Source organism: Pristis pectinata, chromosome 8 (genome assembly GCF_009764475.1).
Source record: "Pristis pectinata isolate sPriPec2 chromosome 8, sPriPec2.1.pri, whole genome shotgun sequence".
In the NCBI taxonomy this organism is placed as follows: Eukaryota; Metazoa; Chordata; class Chondrichthyes; order Rhinopristiformes; family Pristidae; genus Pristis; species Pristis pectinata.
Window position 1 is genome coordinate 81,538,651 of NC_067412.1, and position 18,294 is coordinate 81,556,944.

Below are 18,294 nucleotides of genomic sequence, written 5' to 3' on the forward strand. Positions count from 1 at the left end.
TATTCAAACATGGATAAACACTTTACCCTCTCTGTCAAATGAAATAAATATACCTCCACATTGAATATCACTTAGTAGTAGTGGTAAGGATGGAAAAAGCAAAATCGATGCTGGGTAAGGGATTTCACGTGTATATCACCATCAACAGAAGTTTGGCAACAGCACTATTGACCGTGCTGGCAAAGTCCAGAGGTCATTCCTGGAAGACTGTTTTGTGGCAGGTGGTGACAATTTGTAGTACAGCTACTTGAAAATTAAATTTTACAGAAGCACAAACAACAACAGAACCATTTCCTTATCTCCTCAGAGGGATTTATTTTGACAAATTATTCAAAGGCCTGGACAAGAAAGCAAAAGCATGGCTTTGAATAGGCTACAGACTTTAATCATTTACAATGAATGTAAATGAATTGCATTACAAGATTATTTCACATGCAAAATTGAGTAGACATGTGCAAATAATCTGGGCAATAAAAGACAAAAATTAACATAAAAAGCCTTTCAGATCAATCTTTCCGTACATGTAGATTTTTGATTTCTACTTCCCAGATTTATATTTAATAACATTCATGAATTAAGAGCAATATTACATACAGGCCAATATGCCCAAACACCAAGAGGCCTAGTATCCTGCAATAACTGACTTACTTCCTGACACCCAAAGCCTTTCCACCATCTGCAAGGCACTCAAGGTATCTTCTCCATTGACTTGGATGAGTGCCAGTCCAAGACAAACACAATATTCAGGGTAAAGCAGCCTGGTTGATTGGGACCCCTCTCACCACAAAATATATTCATCCTCTCCACCACTGGTGCACTGTGGCTGCAGCGAATGCCATCTACAAAATCAATTGCAATTATTCACCTATGATAACTCCCTCTACCAAAACTCTGACCTCTGCCAACAGAAGGATAATGACTGGGACACATGCTACATACCTACAAGTTCCCATCCAACACAAAGTCACACTAAGCTGACTCAAAGCATGCATCACACCATTCTTGCATTGCCACTGGATCCAAATCTGATAACTCTCTACCCAATGGCACTCTGTGAGTACCTTCACTAGAGAACAGCACCAATTGAAGGTTAAAGGTCTGAAATTTGAACATTTGCAAATCAAGGAGACAGATTCCCTTCAAGCAAATCCTTGAAGAATAAGGGTGATCTTTAACTAATACTTAGTAAGAAGCTTCTCACTAAAAAATTATTTTACCATTTTTAATTGAAATGATTCAAGCAAAAACTGTGCTCATGTCACCAAGCAGATAACACGCATGTTATTTCGAGTGCTTTATTAAAGCACAAAATATTAAAATCATGCAACTATTCAGTAGCAAAGCCATCCAAAGGCCAGTAACATCAGTCAACAAAACTTGCTATTTGATCACAAGCAGACAGCAGAGCATTGAGTACAAACTGTTTTAAGGCCAAATGTAACAACCTAAAACTGCAATGAACAAAAAGAACAATGCTTCTGAAACAAGTAAATGGAAGTTGCTGTTTTGGGGAACAGCACAGCCTGAAGATCGGAGCTGTCGCAACACCTTCAGCTGTTACACAAAGCAGCCAAATAAACCAAAGGTAGAGCATCTCACAGTAGAAAACTGAAAAATTCTACAGCAGAAGTTAAAGCGAATCCCCCAAACGATGACATTTTAAACTTCTGAAATAATTTTTGTAAGTACTGCTACCCAGTTCAAACCACATCCTCCTATCTGTCTGATTTAATGCGCAAAAATAGCACACAAATTCAACATCAGGCATTAGTGCAGCATAATGACATGAATCTAACATAGAAATACTGGAGGGAAAATGGCTACACTGCACAGCATATGGCAAAGTGAGAGGGAGAGGGAGAAGGGAGAAACTGACTTCGTAGTGAGGGATTGAGGGAGGAGAACAGAGCAGGGAGATGAAGTGTCCAACAGGAGAGGTCCCAGAGAGACAAATCTCAGACACGCAATGAGCCAGATTGGGATAAGTGGAATGTCCTATTGCCTAGCAAATGCAGGGAAATGGGTAGGAGCTTGGCCAGTTGGCCAAGGTCGCAAGCCAAGGGGTTGAGATGGGTACCAGCTGGTTGACCAATGCCCATGGTAGTTGGGTATCAGGCTGGTCACCCGGAAGTTCCAGGATGTGTGCATGTCCATCTGTCTGCATGGCAGTGAGAATGACCTGTTTGCACAATAAGGATGAGTGGGGAATGTGTATTTTCTGACTTAAGGACAAAATCAACTTAAGGGTGTCTGTAAAAGTGGAACCTGTTCATTACCCAGGGAGAGCCTGCACTTAGTGACCAAGCCTTTTGGATGAAGAAATTTCTTCCCATTTCAGTCCTGAATTGGCAGCCTCTTATTTTGAGACTGAGATTCCTGGACACCTCTACCAAGGGAAACAGCAACTCCATGTCTACTCTGTCAAGCCTCTTCAGACTTGCTGCCACTTCATTGGGATTACCTCTCATTTTCTCCCCAGAGCGTACAAGGCAATCTGCTTAATCGCTCGTCATACATCAATCCCGTCCTCCAAGGGATTAACCTGGCTAACCTATGCTGCAATGCTTCCACTATATACTGTCACGAACCAGCAACAAAAGAAACACACTGAGCAGGATTCAGTGTTAAAAACTATTTTATTAATCACTACTTATGATAATACGTAAAATAAAAGTAAAAATGTTAGTATGTTAGAATTCAAAAATGTTAAACCTTGAACGTTAACCCCAAAACTAAACTCTTCGTGTGTGTGTGACAAAGTCCAAAACTCCCAGTTCCGGAATGGTTCTTAAAGTTCAGTTCCGCAAGCCATAAGGTGAAACATGAGCAAGGGCTTCTTCAACAACCACCGTTGTCTGAAGACGTAGATGTAGAGAACATAGAGAGAGTAATTACGAAATCCAAATGTTCCACGATGGAACCCAAACGACACTTCAGTGTTTACTCAGTAGTGACTTCCTCACCCCGGAAAGCATCCGAATCGTGGTCGTCCACACACAAATACCTGTTTCCTTCTACAGGTCAGCAACAAAGTGAACTCCACTGGATTACTTCCAACTTCCATACATGGATTTCAGTGGTAGACACAGTTATTGTTTCTCATCCATTGATAGAGAAAAACTAGCAGGCTGGTGTCTCTCTCCCTTCTCTCTCTCTTCTTCTTCTTCCACAACGTCATTACGTCCTTTATCTTCTATTGACGTAAGCACGCCACACACACAAATACACACACACTCTCTATCTTAAAGGTACATTCACTGAGTCCGTAACAATACACACACATCTTTCCTTTGGTAGGGTGAGCAGAGCTGTGTATGATCTTCCAGATACTCAAATTTGAGCAAAACAACTTTATTCTTGCACTTAAATCTTGTTGCAATTAAGGCCAAAATGATGTTTGTCTTCCTAATTTTTTGCTGAACTTGCATCTTAACTATGTGATGTACACAAGACTACTTAGACCCTTCTTAAGAACACTCTTGAACTTCTCACTATTTAAATCATCGATCTTTCTCGTCACAGTGAAGGGGAGATGGAGATCTTACTTCAAAAGGATGATTCATATGTAAATAGTACAGTAAACTATTAAAGAATCAAAGGAAGGTAGACTTGCATTCACACATTGTCTTTTATGTCCCTTATGTCCCAAAGCACTTTACAATCAATCAAGCACTCTCTGAAATGCAACAACCATTGTAATGTTGGAAAAAAGCCAGTTTATATGCACACAATACATAGCTGTGTTACAATGATGCAATAATTTGATCTATTATGTAGGTTGAGCTAAAATTATCAGTCAGGACACCAACTATTCTTCAAAATAATGCTGTGGTGTTTTTTTTACATTTACTCAAGGCCAGATGGGGCTGCGACTTCACACTTCAACTGAAAAGGAGGCAACTTCAAAATTGCCACACTTCCTCACTGCTGCATTGGAACAACTGCCAAAATGTTTGTTTATACCCTTTGCAAAGAAGTTAGATCCATAACCTCATGACTTAGAGGCAAGTGTGTAAAGTACTAGTTCGCTTCCTCAGCAGTCCATAAAGCTCAAAGGACAATTGCTTCCACTCCAGCTCTGTGAGTTCTGAGATGGCTGATAAGGCCCTTGTAGGACCAAAAGACTCTCAGGTGAGTCGAGAGGTGCCAGACCATACTAGCGAGTAGCTAAGTTTGGGATATGGCATGTTCCTTCTGCTGGACGTTTGTGCTCCTAATAACTGGATTTAAGGTCCTTCTACCATCCCAAATGTTCCTGCACCATTTTGTGCAGTCATGAACTGGTAATTCCCACACATTGGTGGGGATGTTCCACTTTTCCAAGATCCATGGCCAGCCCATCAGAGTCAACCGACCGTAATTCAGGCCTTGGGGACTTCAGCCTTGGAAAGAATGCTGATGTTGGTAAACTTTTTGTGCCAGTGGATGTGGAGGATTTTGCAGAGTCAGATTAGTAGCATCTCTCCAGTGTTTCAAGGTGCTAGTTGGAGGTTGCCCGTATCTCAGAAACACAGGGGAGAGTTGGGCTCAGTGCTGTCCAGGAGACCATGAGCTTTGTGTTAGTTTGATTTTTTTCCTCAAACAGCCAAAAGATGCAGTGGCGCAGTGAAGATACTGATAGCAGCAGTGATCAATGGACGGATGGCCATGAAATCCACCATTATTAACACCTGCAAAGGGCAACTTGGCTTCTCTACAGTTAGTTGTGGCTACAGCAGATTTCATTAAGGACATAGTTAATGAAACACAAAACCCTTGTTGCTTGTTCCTTACTAAAGTTTGGACAGAATTGTTCATTCAACATCTTGAGCAAATATGGCCTCCAGTTCTTTTTCTGCTGCTCCTAGGAAAATTTCCTTCTCTGCATGTGCTCTGTTCCTTTTACCATACATATTGTATTCCAATGAGAATGGCTGCCGCTGCAGCTATTTCTATGACTAATTGTTTCCTGCAGAAGCTTGAAATCATTACAATGTAATTCAACACTCACGCTCAGATTGCACAGTAATACAATTAGTGGAGTTGCTACCTCACAACTCCAGTGACCTGAGATTAATCCTGACCTCCAGTGTTCTCTATGCGGAGTTTGCACATTTTCCATGTGACTGTCAGTTTCCTCTGGGAGCTGTTTTCCTCACAAACCCTAGGGATGTGTGGGGAGGTAGGCTACTGCAAATTGCCCTTCATGTGTAGGGTTTGTGCTAGTATCTGGATGAAGTTGATGGGAATGTGGTGACAATAAAACAAAATTACTGTAAATAAGTGCCTGATGGTCAACATGGACTCAGTGAGCCGAAACATGGCTGAAGAGCATGTTTCTATGCTGCATGATCGACACACTACTCCCTGTTCACCTCAGCAAGTTTAAACAATCCTGGGATGGACCAATCAGCTACCATTAGTTTTGTTTTTTTTTGGGGGTGGCAAAGGGGAAGAGAGGTGAAAGGCTTTCCTACTGTGAAGCTGGAACTTTAAGCCTCAAAACTGCATTGTTATCATAAAATCCGTTTTGCATGCCGATTGGTTTCATGATCGGTCAATTCTGCATACTTCTGACAGGCACAAGCTGCAATTATTCCAACAACCTCACCAGCATGCTATCTGCAGCAATCAACACTCCAAATGTGCATGTGCACATCAGATCCATACGTGAATTAATTCAACAGTTTGTGTAAACAAACAACATGTAGTATGGAACTGAATTTTGGACCCTTTCATCTCTTCCAGAGTATGCAACGCAACACGTTTGCGGGGAAAAAAAGCTACACAGTTTATAGCAGAGGCCAGAATTTCAAAGACCTCCAAGCCAGTGAGATGAAGATAATATGACAATTGGAGAGAAGTCCACAAAAAGGCTGGTATTATATAAATATCTACATCCTTGTGTCAAATTAGCTTGCCCTATAGTAATTAATGGCCAGACTGCATGGGCCAAACTTTTTCAGATAATATGGTTTCAAGTTTTCAAGTAGTTACAAATTATCCAAGAAACTTTGAAAAGTATAGAATTACAGTTCATGAGTTACATCAGTCACTTGTTTTTATCTAGCTATTTTAACATAATAAAACATTCAAGATTCATCAGAGGAGCATTATCAACATATGAGAACAGGAGTTATAAAATCATCAAGATAGGATAAAGACAGGTAGAACGGCAGAGATTAAAATCTTGATGGCAATTTATTGTAGATATGGTAAAATTGAAGATGTTCACCAAGTGCAGAAACTGCAGAGAGTTAGAGCACTTAAGAACATAGCAGAAATCAGAATGGATAAGGCTACAGAGGGTTTTAAGAGCAATTTTAAAACCAAGGCATTGCTTGAAGCCAGAGGTAATGTGCGAACAAATGTTGGTGTAAGGTTTGGACACAAGCAGACTTTTGTTTGGCACCAAATTTATGGAAAGCAAAATGTGGGAGCTCAACTGAGAGTGTGTTGGAAAAGTGAGGTGAGAGGTAAACAGTTTCACCAGCACATAAACTAAGGCAGAGAGAGTACGATAACATGGAAAAGCTCAAAAAAGTGTCAGAATGTGGTCAGAGTCTCAAGGAAGCGCTAGGTACAATTCCAAGGGTGCAAGTACCTAAGTTGAGCATCAAAAGGATATTATTGTTGGCTCATTAACAAAATTTGTGGGACATAGACAACTATCTTTGGTCTTACTCATACTTAATTGATGTAAACATCCAGCCATCTAGTTTTCGAATTCTAACACGCCATCTAATAACTTTGTTAATGGCGTAATTGACAAAAATGGTAGAAGGTATGAAAATTCAATGCTTAAATTCAAGATTCCAATTGAGCCAACAGGACAATATGACAGAAGAGATGGAAATAAGAGAAACAAGTACTTCAGCTCTGAAAATTCTGTTGTATATTCAACTAAATGTTCTGTGCCATATGGAGCTCATAACTATTATTATCCTTCATAACTTTTAGCTAAGCTGAGTAAAGCTATTCAATTAGAATCTGTGATAATAAGCATAGCACTGTGTTTGGCCATGCTGTCCTCCGCTGTCCCACACTGACATGAAACTCACCATTTGGGCTTTCATATGAATAGCCTCTTGGGTGGGCTTCCGGTCCACTGAACCGGACCCCAAGCCCAAATCACAGGTGCAGGAAAGGGAGAAAAAAACATTAATAGTACAAAGTTGGGTAACATGCAAAACCAATCAATCTCACTGTCCGAAAATATTGTGTGGCTGAATAACAAAGAACTTACTGAGGGAGATGAAACTCTGTGGGTATTTCAGGTTCAGCTATCATCTCCTAAACATCTTCCGTGACAAAATAAATTATATTTGTCTCCCCCCTTCACAACAGCAGGGTGTTCAGTTCCAAACTAGACACTTCTAGTCACAGAACGCAAAACCTGAAAGGAAGAAAAAAAAATAAACTGAATCTTTTGACCTGCTCCTCATTAATCTCTTCACATTTATATTTCACGATTCATTTAACTTGACAGGTATAAGAAACATCAAGAGAAGCACTTATTCATACAGATCTGAGGGTCCAGGTTGCGATTTCCCATCAATGCTGATGTAGCAATTAGAAAGCAATAACTGGTGGAGGCAAGGTACAAGAAGCCTGCCAAAGTTTCACTGCTATTGAAAGAAGGAAGTGGAAGCCTCAAGTTAGTGGTTTTCCAAACTCACTATCCAGTGAAACAAAAAACAGTACTTCAATATGCATAACACTTTAAAGTGCATAGAAAAAAGCCTGCTAACAAGTCAGCAGGATGCAGATTATTAGCAAAGTAGGTAGTCATCAGGCAGGTCTGCTCAAACAGAATACCATTGATACAAACTTTCTTTTATACAAACAAAAATGTCAAAGACGAGCAAGAGAGTGTAACTGACTAATCAACACAAAATACTAGTGCATTAATCGGCTGGCCACCAGTTAAATGCACAAATAAACTGTTTCAATATGGGCAGACAATTAACAAAATTAGGTCTTTAGTGCCAGAACCATACTTAAAGAGCCTCCTCTGCCATGGGTAAATGCAGGCACGGAAGTTGTTGGAGGAGGGCATAAGAGGTGAGGAAGAAAAACTGTCAGTGACTTGAGTGTTGGAAAGTTACACGAAAAGAAAGTTAGTCGAAAAGAAAGTTAGAAGCAAAAGAGATAACAAGAGGGAGTGAAGCAGTGTGAGCAAATGGATTGTTGAATGAATAAGCAGTGAAGGAAAATAACAAATCCAAGCTACATTGAAATATTCAGAAAACAGACAAAATATTACAACTTCAGTGTCTGAGCTTCATCTTCATAAACTTTTAAGACCACTATTGCATTCAAATGGCCACCATGATATTAAGCAAAGTTCCTTTCTTGTGGTCATTCTCTACATGCTCCTTCACCCAGATAATTTGGCATACCAATGTTAAAGTGAAAGAAGGTCCAACTGCAGTGGTATGTTATTGCAAGCAAGGAGCACAAAGCCAACTTTAAGGTGAGGTTTCAGTTTCTGTTGGCAACTGAAAGAAAAAAAATCATGTTTATAGTCCAGGTTATTGGCACCAGTGTTGGTTCTTGGGGAGGTCTGTTCAAACAGAACACCCATGGTGACAGTAGAAATGACAAACTCAGCAGTATGATGCATGTTCAATAGAGGAAAAGCCAAGTCCTCAGTGAGATAGTGATGTAACTCCAACATCTTGGACACAAACCAGCATTCAATAGAATCAGAAAGATTGAGTGGCAATGTTTGAAACTAGCTAAGTGGCCAATTTTTAAATTACTTACCTGCAGAGAACCTGATGAATGGCAGGGAAAGGGAAAATGTGAGAATTAAGAGTGCTGTGGTGGAAATGGCAAGGGAAGCAAGACGCATGAAATGTAAAACAACACAAAAGGGTAAGTAACTTAAATTCAGAACTTTAATATTGTACTACATGGAAATATACAAGGATAATTTGCTAGATCCATTAACCTACCTGTGCTAAGACGATCATTTCACTTGAAAACAGGATCAATTTGGAACTAAAAAGCACTTTTTACCATATATTAGTTTTTTTGTAAATGAGCTAGGAACTCAGAAGTCAGGCCAAATTGGTCCTCCCCACTTGTTCAAGCACGCTTAACCATAACATTCTATTCATGATCACACATGGCTTTTCCCATAATGCTTACCTGGATTTCTGCTCCTGGAATAGAGGTGACATAGCCACCAAAGCTCAGAAGACAGATTACTGGCAAAAGCCAAGGTTCAAGGACAAATTCACAAGAAACTACCAAGACCGCCAGCTTAACAGAGAATACAGCCAAATTTTATCATTTTGTCTTACAACACAGAAGGTGGCTATTTTGGCCCATGAAGAGCATGGCAGCTTTCAGAGCAATCCCGTCAAATCCTATTCCCCTATTTCCCAGTAACATATGCCCATTAACATTACCCCGACACCTGATTTTTTTGCCATACATCTACATTGAGAGCAATTTACAGTATCCAATTAACCTAATAACCAACATACCTTTGGAGAGTGGAAGAAAGCAGAGCACCAAAGGGGAACTCGTGGTGTCACAGGAAGAATGTGCAAACTCCATGTAGATCACTCCAGACATCAGAACTGGACCTGGGTCACTGGACCTGCAATTGTGAGGCAGCTACACTACCTGTAGTACCACTGTGCTACCCTTGTATCATACGCAGCAATGATGGACTAACCCCAAATATATTTCTGCATCAATAATATTGAGGAGAGCTGAGAAAGGCCACAAAAAGTAGAGACAAAAATGGATTATAAGCAGAAATAGAATCAGTATGGCAAGGCTGCCAAGTTCAGAAATCATTGAAGATTCTTAACTCTACAGGACATGTACCCCCCATGGGCCAAATCGTTAAAGGGACAATACTTCAGATAACTGAAATACTTGGAAAAAATAGGCCAAATCAAACAAGGGAAAATACACAGAGACAAAAAATTCTGCAATGCTGGAATCTGGAGCTGGAGGAACTCAGCAGGTCAGGCAACATCCTTGGAGGGAAATAAACAGTCGACATTTCGGGCCGAGACCCTTCATCAGGACTGGAAAGAAAGACGGAAGAAGCCAGAACAAGAAGGTGGGGGGAGGGGAAGGGGGAGGAGCACACACAGGCAGGTGATACACATATGCATTACAATTAATTTTATTGCCATACTAATATTTTAGTATGTTGTAAAATAACTTAATGCACTCCCAGTTTTAGCTGTTTTCCATTGTTTCTCCCATCATGGCTACTGCAAGCTCCACGCTCATGGGCTCACCTCCTGCTCCCTTGCCTGACACTGTTAACAGTTCTCTCTCTTTCAGTTTTTCCTCCAATCACCTTTCTCAAAAACAAACTTTGACTGCACTGTTCTGGCCAACTACCACCCTTTACTTAAATTGTAGCCTCTGAAATTTACTGCAATCTTACCCAAAATAGCTTGAGTTTTTCAGATTTACACTCCAGCTATAGTAATGATAAACAGTCTGACTGAAATCATAGGTAAGATTCTACTTTATGATAAAATCTATTTCTATATTTCTTAACCTGCCTATAGCTATTGATATTGCTAAGCACTCCAGGCTTTTGGAAAGCCTCACTACCAATATCAGACCATTGAGACTTCACACCATTCTGAATTATCCAATCACAGCCAAAGCGCCTGCAAAATGGCTTCATTTCCTGCACCTGCAACATTAACTACAGTGTTACCCAAAATCTAACCTTGGCCCTCTCCTGTTTATCATTTACAGGCAACCCTTTGCCAACTTAATCCAAAAACAAAGCATTAGTTCTCTTACTTGTGCAGAAGACACACAATTCTATGTCATTAGTGCCTCTCTTGACTGTTCACTCTCTAAAATGCCTGACTGCTTGTCTATCATCCAGGACTGGATGAGCAGATGTTTTCAGTTGTGAAATTCCAGAAAGACTGAAGTCATTGCCTTCAGTCCCCAACACAAACTCGGGTTCCAACCTACTGACCCCATTCACCTCTCTCAGAACTAATATCAAACAATAGAATTCACAAACTTGGTGCAATATTTGGCCTTGAAATGAGTTTCAAACCTCTTATCTATGTCATCACCAAGACTGTATTGTCACTTCCACAAAATTGTCCTTCTCCAACCTTGATTCAATTCATCTGCTTTAAACTTCATTCAGGCCTTTTACCTTCAGAGTTGACCATGCCAATGTACTCCTGACTTCACTTCCTCATTCTACTCTTGGTCAACTTGAGATTGTCCAAAACATAACTGCCTGGGTCCTATCATGTCATTACATTGAACCATCATTCCTTTTTTCTCCTCAGTTACATACAACAGCTCCAAGTTAAGCAAAGCCTTAATTTTAAACTTCTCATCCTGTTTCAATTCCTTCTGCGATTTCACTCTTCCTCTGTAGTATTCACCAGCTATTCAACTATCCAACATATATGTATTTCTCCAATTCTGTTCTTTGCATATCTGTGAACTTTATTGTTCTATGATTAGTGACTGTTTTCAACTGACCAGGCCCTAACCTCTGGAATTCTTTACCAAAATCCTTCAGGCTCTCTTTTCAAACCTCTCTTTGCTCTGTCAAATCTCTCTTTGACTAAGCCTAGTGTAGCTTAGTATTAATTTATTTTATTCGCTATTGCTCATAATTGCCGTGGGATGATTTTACCATGTAATTACTATAAAATAAATTGAAGCTGTTGTGGCAAAACATTTTTAATGTTTTTAAAGAAAAGGAAAGCTATACTTCATATTCCTTGGCAATGCTACTATTTTAAGAAAATAAGAGGTTAAAATATTAGAGCAATAATAGCTGCACTCAAGTTAGGAGTCTCAATGCCAATAGAACTATCTGAAAACAACGTTAAATAATTTGAAAAACCAGAAGGTATAATACATTGAAATATGTTAGAATTTATATGAATGTTAAAACAAAGATCGTTGTTCTTGGATGGTTTTGGAACCACGAGAAAAGAGCTTGTAACTATTTCACAAACTGAATATCAAAAGGAAAAAAAAACATTTTTAAAAAAGGGGAAAAATAACCAAAGCTTAAGCTAAAGAACATGGTCATATTATACTTGTGCTATTTCACAATCTAAAACTGCATGAACCTCCAAAAGTCTCAAGAAGATAAAGAATTATTTCAGTTCCTTTCTACTTGTGCAATTGAATTAATGGTAGCTATAACGTCATAAACTAATTTTCAACATATTGTATAATATGTTGTACAATAACTAAAAAAATTGAAGCAACTGCTACTGGCAGTTCAGCAGTTCACAGCAAATTCAAAGCAAGAACTTAAATAACTCATTTCATACTGATGCACAGCATCACACTTGATATAGCAACTTATCGTTTATATTGTGGATGAATGCAGGTTTAGTTACAATTAAGATTGCCTCTGAGGCAAGGGAATCAATAACATCACTGAATCACAAAAAGGTTTGCCCTGAGGGATTTGTGAATTTCTGTAAAGAATGGCCATAGTGTGGGGACCGGGTGTATTGTATTAGTGGATAAGCAGAAAATTAAGAACCACAATCAAGACAAAAATGTTGTACTTTTAGCATTCAAGTATCAGTGCAAAAATATTTAACAGCACATACAGCAAAGTCAAATACAAACGCACATAATATAACAAAAATATTAATTGTTCTCATAGACACGTCTTAAATTATTCTTTAAATTGCAAAATTCTCCCAAGTTCTAAAACTGATCAACTTGCAAAGACAGAGTTGACAAAGAGAAGATAAGTCAAGTTACAAAAAGAGAAAATGCAGCAGATATTGACTTGTGGCAAATCACATTTGTGCCATATTTATTTTACCTTACTTTTAATTCATACCTGGAAACCGATCCCTCACAATCAGTGATCAGCAACTTCCAGTGCTTCATCTCAGCTCAAATTTTACAGAGTTAAAGGAGGGTAGAGTGGAGGTGCTGGTACTGGAGGGAACAATGGGATTTGAGAGGGTGGGAGGAACCAAAGGAGAAATAAAAATCTAACTGGAAAAACAAAAAGTTGCCACTTGGGGGTGAAGGTAATATGAATAGCTTGGGTAGTTGACTCTTGAAGGTGGCAGATGATTGGGGGAGGGAGAAGAGATGATGATTTAGAATACAACTAGAGATGACTGGAATGATTAAAAAAAATGAAGTTGATCCTTCAGACGCAGAGAATTGGGAAGGAGGGGTGACACTGAAAATGGTACGAGGGCCAGGAAAAAGAATGAAGGATGATGACTGGTCAGAAGTGCGTTGTGGGCTGATCACGATAAAACTAGGTAGAGCATATTAAGTGATGAGGGAATTCTGGGAATGGAAAAGAATGTGTGTGGAATCACAAATGATGGAAAATTAAAGATGGGATCAAGCTGGATGGTTTAGATTCTCCAACAGTTGTTCAGATAAGGTAGAGTCCTTTAACACTGAGAAATACATCCCACAGCCCATCTGCATAGAGCTATAAACAAGCAGAGCGGAATTTTCTTTGCAAGGTACATCAGTGCAAATAATCAGATCCATGTACAAGCATATAACAAAGACCAATGGTGACCCAAAGATGATCCTCCAAGCCTAAAAATCAATTACCTGTTACTTAGCTTTCTCTAAAATATATGTCACTCAAGTTCCAATCATACTCTAAACTAAAAAGGTATTGCTTTTTGGATTTATCATGTATTTGCAATCTCTGGTTTTAAATTCTTCAAAACTGAAAACAATGAAAACTGGTATCATTCTTCTGGATAAAAACTGCAGTAAAGCCTTTCCACACAGTAACAGATTCTCAATTTTCTCTTTTCCAACTTTGACAATCTTGTCAATTATATCCACCATCTGAATGTCTTGATATCTTTTTGACTGCTTCCTGACATTCAGCCTACCACACAAATTTTGCCGGAAATTATTGTTCACCCATATTAATATACCACTTCAATTTACGTTATACTCAGGGGCTTGAAAAAAAAGTGATCCTGAAAGAAAAAGTGAGATGAAAAATAAGACCAGGGGAAGCATATGAAGTGACTGGTTCAGGGAACTGTAGTGCCATTCAAAAATAGACCAAATGCTTCGAAATCTCCTAAAAAAAAGTTTTAATTTTATTCATGATGAAACACTATTATGATGGCAAATTTTGTGGTCTCGTGTAAAAAGGGGAAATCTGCATAAGTAGCCTCAAAAATTCATAATGTACTGGCACACTTTTTTTAGAAACATTTCTGGAATCGAAGTCCCAATTTCGTTAGGTTATTTGGTCTCAGAATAGCTATCCTGGAGATATTTCTCAAAGTGTGACACAACAGTATGCCACTCGCCTATTTTTTTTACTGAAAACTTACCAAGTGAACATACAACCTGCAGAATGAGTCTTCGTATTATTATAATTCTGTATCCTACATATAGAAATCAGCAACCAGAGTAAATACTAAATAGCAGGAAATACAAGATTTTTCTCCTTCCCCAGCTTAGAATAAATTATAGCAGCCTTCTCCTATTCCAATACAAATAGTTAATTATGCTTGATAGTCTCTGTAGTTTATTAAATAGAGCTTGCAGCAGTGAAACTGGACAAGCAATTTTATTTCTTCATTTACTGCCAAAAAAAATTAACACCTGCAAAGCTCTCAAATATTAAAAAAAAGACTTTTTGATGGATTTTAGTAATTGAAAATTGGTTAGCATATCCAAAATAAAATTTATCAGCCTTTTTCACTAAAATTAAGCAGATGATGTTCTGATGAAGGGTCTTAGGCTTGAAAAGTTTACTCCTTTCTCTTTCTACAAATGCTCTAAGCCCGCCCAGTGTTTCCAGCACTTGGTTTTTATTTCACATTTCCAGAATCTGCAGTTCTTTGCATTTTACAAGTTTACGTAATGAATACTTTATATCGTCTTTGTTCAAAACCTGAATTGAACTCAGCTTAGTTTGCCATAACATTTACATTCCAAAATAATCACTAAATTATTATGGAAAAAACAACCATCAATGTCCTTGAGGCAGAAATCTATTTATAGCCTTGTTCAGTATTTTATATCAGAAACAGAAACTAAAGATAAAATTACTGCAAGTAGTAAATGGATGGGAAGAAGTCATGCAGTTTGAGGCACCTAGGAATAACAAAGGGGAGGTTGTGAGGGCACCAATTCTAATGACTAAATTGTTGATTGAATGGCTGCTGATAATTTGGAGTTTTAAAGGCCAATCAGAAACAGCTATACAAGGTCATGCTTAAAGGGGAATGCAGGTGATAGAATTGGCAAATGAGTACCAGGCTTAGGAATTGAAGAACATAATCACTGAGTTGGGAGGGAAGTCCTAAAAGGCCAACGAAGTAATGGAAATGTATCATGAGCAGTAATGTGATAGTTACGTATTTAATTTGAGGCACAAACTAAGAGGAAACTTGCTTTATTCCCAACGATTTAGAACAGAACACTCAAACAAGTCAAGTAGGAAGCTAACTTATTTAAAGCACTACTGTGAAAATGCAGCTTGTACTTTAATCAAAGGAATGAACATGGAGGGGTTAAATTCTGCCCAAAGTCCAAGACACATCCAAGGTCACAATCAACTTTCACTTTTTTTTGGTCTGAATTTTGTTAACTGCAGGAAAGGAAAAGAGAAAATCAGAGATAACTCTTGTGATCAGCACCGCTAATGGAATCACTGCTGAATATAATTTTTGGTATGATACATGTAGCACAGTTAAACTTTTTCTGGATGTATAGGAAGTATTATAGTTTGAAGGAGACTATACAACATTTTATAATCCGTTTATATTTTCCAAATTTTTTTTAAATCGACAGCAATTCTGTATTTCAATTATACTGTCTACATGTTATAACTGTATTTAAGCTTAAAATTATTCAGAGGATGTGAAAGACATGAAGACTTTGGAACTGGAAGTTTACGGGGAGGTCTTGGGGATAGTCTACATTGTAAGTGCAAGCAGTCTGAAATTGTATGAAGATAGACAAGTCTCAAGGGTCTAACCAGGTATATCCAAAAACACTGTAGGTGGCTTGAGAAGAAATTACAGGAGCCCTGGCTGAGATATTTGCATCATCATTAGCCACAGGCAAGGTGCTAATAGACTGGAGCATAGTGAGTGCTGTGCCTTTATTTAAGGAGGGCTGCAAAACAAAAACCTGGGAATTATAGACCAACAAGTCTCACATCTGTGGTAGGTAAGTTACTGGAGAGGATTCTGAGGAATAAGATATTCATGCATCTGGAAAGACAAGGATTGATTAGGGGTAGTCAGCATGGCATTATGCCTGAGAGATCATGTCTTACGAACTGAATTGAGTTTTTTGATGATGTGACAAAAAAGGTCAATGAGGGCAGGGTGGTAGATGTGATCTACATGGACTTCAGCAAGGCCTTTAACAAGGTTCCACACAGTAGCTGCTCTGGGAGGTTAGATTACATGGAATACAGGAAGAGCTGGCTAATCAAGATCTTCATCAATACCTGCATGGACAAGTATGTGCCTTCAAGAACATACCAAGTCTTCCCAAACCAGAAACCCTGGCTGAACCAGAAGATTCACAGTTTGCTGAGGGCTAGATCGATGGGGTTCAAGACTAGCGATCCAGAATGCTACAAGTAGTCCAGGTACGACCTATGGAAGGCCATCCTGAGAGCGAGAGGGCAATTCAGAGTGAAGCTATAGACACAAATGGATGCACGACAGCTGTGGCAGAGTTTGCATGCCATTACTTCCTCTTAGGAGAGACTTAACAACATTAATCGCAGTGATACTTCACTCCCCAGTGAGCTCAATACCTTTTATTTACACTTTGAAATGGAGAATAACACTATACCTGTGTTAGTCCCCACAGCATCTGGCGACCCTGTGATCTGTGTCTCAGAGGCCAATGTCAGAACATCCTTCAAGAGGGTGAACCCTCGCAAGCCATCAGGCCCCAACATTGTACTTAGCCAGGTACTGAAAACCTGCACAGACCAAATGGCTGGAGTGTTCAAGGACATTTTTAACCTCTCACTGCTCTGGTCTGAGACTCCTACCTGCTTCAAAAGGGCAGCAATCACACCGGTGCCCAAGAAGAGCACGCAGAGAGCCTCAACGACTATCACCCGGTAACACTCACGTCTACCGTAAATGAAGTGCTTCAAGAGGTTAGTTATGGCTAGAAGTAACTCCTGCCTGAGAAGGACCTGGACCCGCTGCAATTCATCTACTGTCACAACAGATTTACAGCAGACACAATTTCACTTGCTCTCCACTCTGACTTGGAGCACCTAGACAACTGCAAAACATATGTCAGGCTGTTGTTATCGATTACAGCTTGGTGTTCACCATCATCATCCCCTCCGTACTAATGACCAAACCCTGGGCCTCTGTACCTCCCTCTGCATCTGGATCCCTGACTTCTTTATCAGGAGACCACAGTCAGTGTGGATCAGTAATCAGTCTCCTCCTCCTCTGACAATCAACACAGGCACACCTCAAGGAAGTTTGTTTAGCTCACTGCTCTACTCTCTTTACACTCATGACTGTGTGGCTAGGCACAGCTCAAGCACCATCTATAAATTTGCCGATGACACCATTATTGTTGGTGGAATCTCAGATAACGACAAGGAGGCCTACAAGAGTGAGATATATCGGCTGGTTCAGTGGTGTTGCAACAACAGCCTCGCACTCAACATCAACAAGACCCAAGGACTGACAGTGGATTTCAGGAAGGGGAACTGAGGGGAATACACACCAGTCCTCACTGAGGGGTGAGCAGTGGCAAGGGCAAGCAGCTTCAAGTTCCTGGATGTTTACATCTTGGAGGGTCTATCCTGGGCTGAAAATGATGATGCAATCACGAAGAAGGCCAGTGGCTCTACCTTGTAAGGAGTTTGAGGAGATTCGGCATATCACCAAAGACTCTAACAAATCTCTATAGATGTATAGTGGAGAGCATTCTGACTGGCTGCATCACAGCCTGGTATGGAAACACCAATGCACAGAATCACAAGAGGGGGCAGTGGGTTGTAGATTCAGCCAGCTCCATCATAGGCACAACCCTCCCCACCAGCAAGGACATCTTCAAGAGGTGGTGCCCCAAAGACCCTCACCACCTGAGACATGCCCTCTACTCATTACTACCATTGGGGAGGTGGTACAAGACCCTGAAGAATCACACTCAATGGTTCAGAAACAGCTTCTTCCCCTCCCCAATCAGATTTCTGAACAGTCCATGAACACTACCTCATCGTTCCTTTTTTTTTAAAAAGCACAGTAGTGTGACGCTAACCACTACACTACTACAGCACCAGCGACCTGGATTCAATTCCGGCCACTG

General features: G+C 39.7%; 1 protein-coding gene across 6 annotated transcripts in view; it reads right to left on the bottom strand.

Moving 5' to 3' along the window:
* Window positions 1-18,294, bottom strand: part of stag2b (stromal antigen 2b) — a 122,240-nt gene that overhangs the window by 70,825 nt on the left and 33,121 nt on the right. For 4 of the 6 annotated variants that reach the window (XM_052020924.1, XM_052020921.1, XM_052020923.1 and 1 more), the window contains exon 2: window positions 7,226-7,375. The exons of the other annotated variants lie outside the window; for them this stretch is intronic. In XM_052020924.1, the coding sequence (XP_051876884.1) occupies window positions 7,226-7,269 (44 nt within the window). In that variant the 5' untranslated portion in view covers window positions 7,270-7,375. The remainder of the gene's footprint in view (window positions 1-7,225; window positions 7,376-18,294) is intronic. 6 annotated transcript variants of the gene reach the window in all.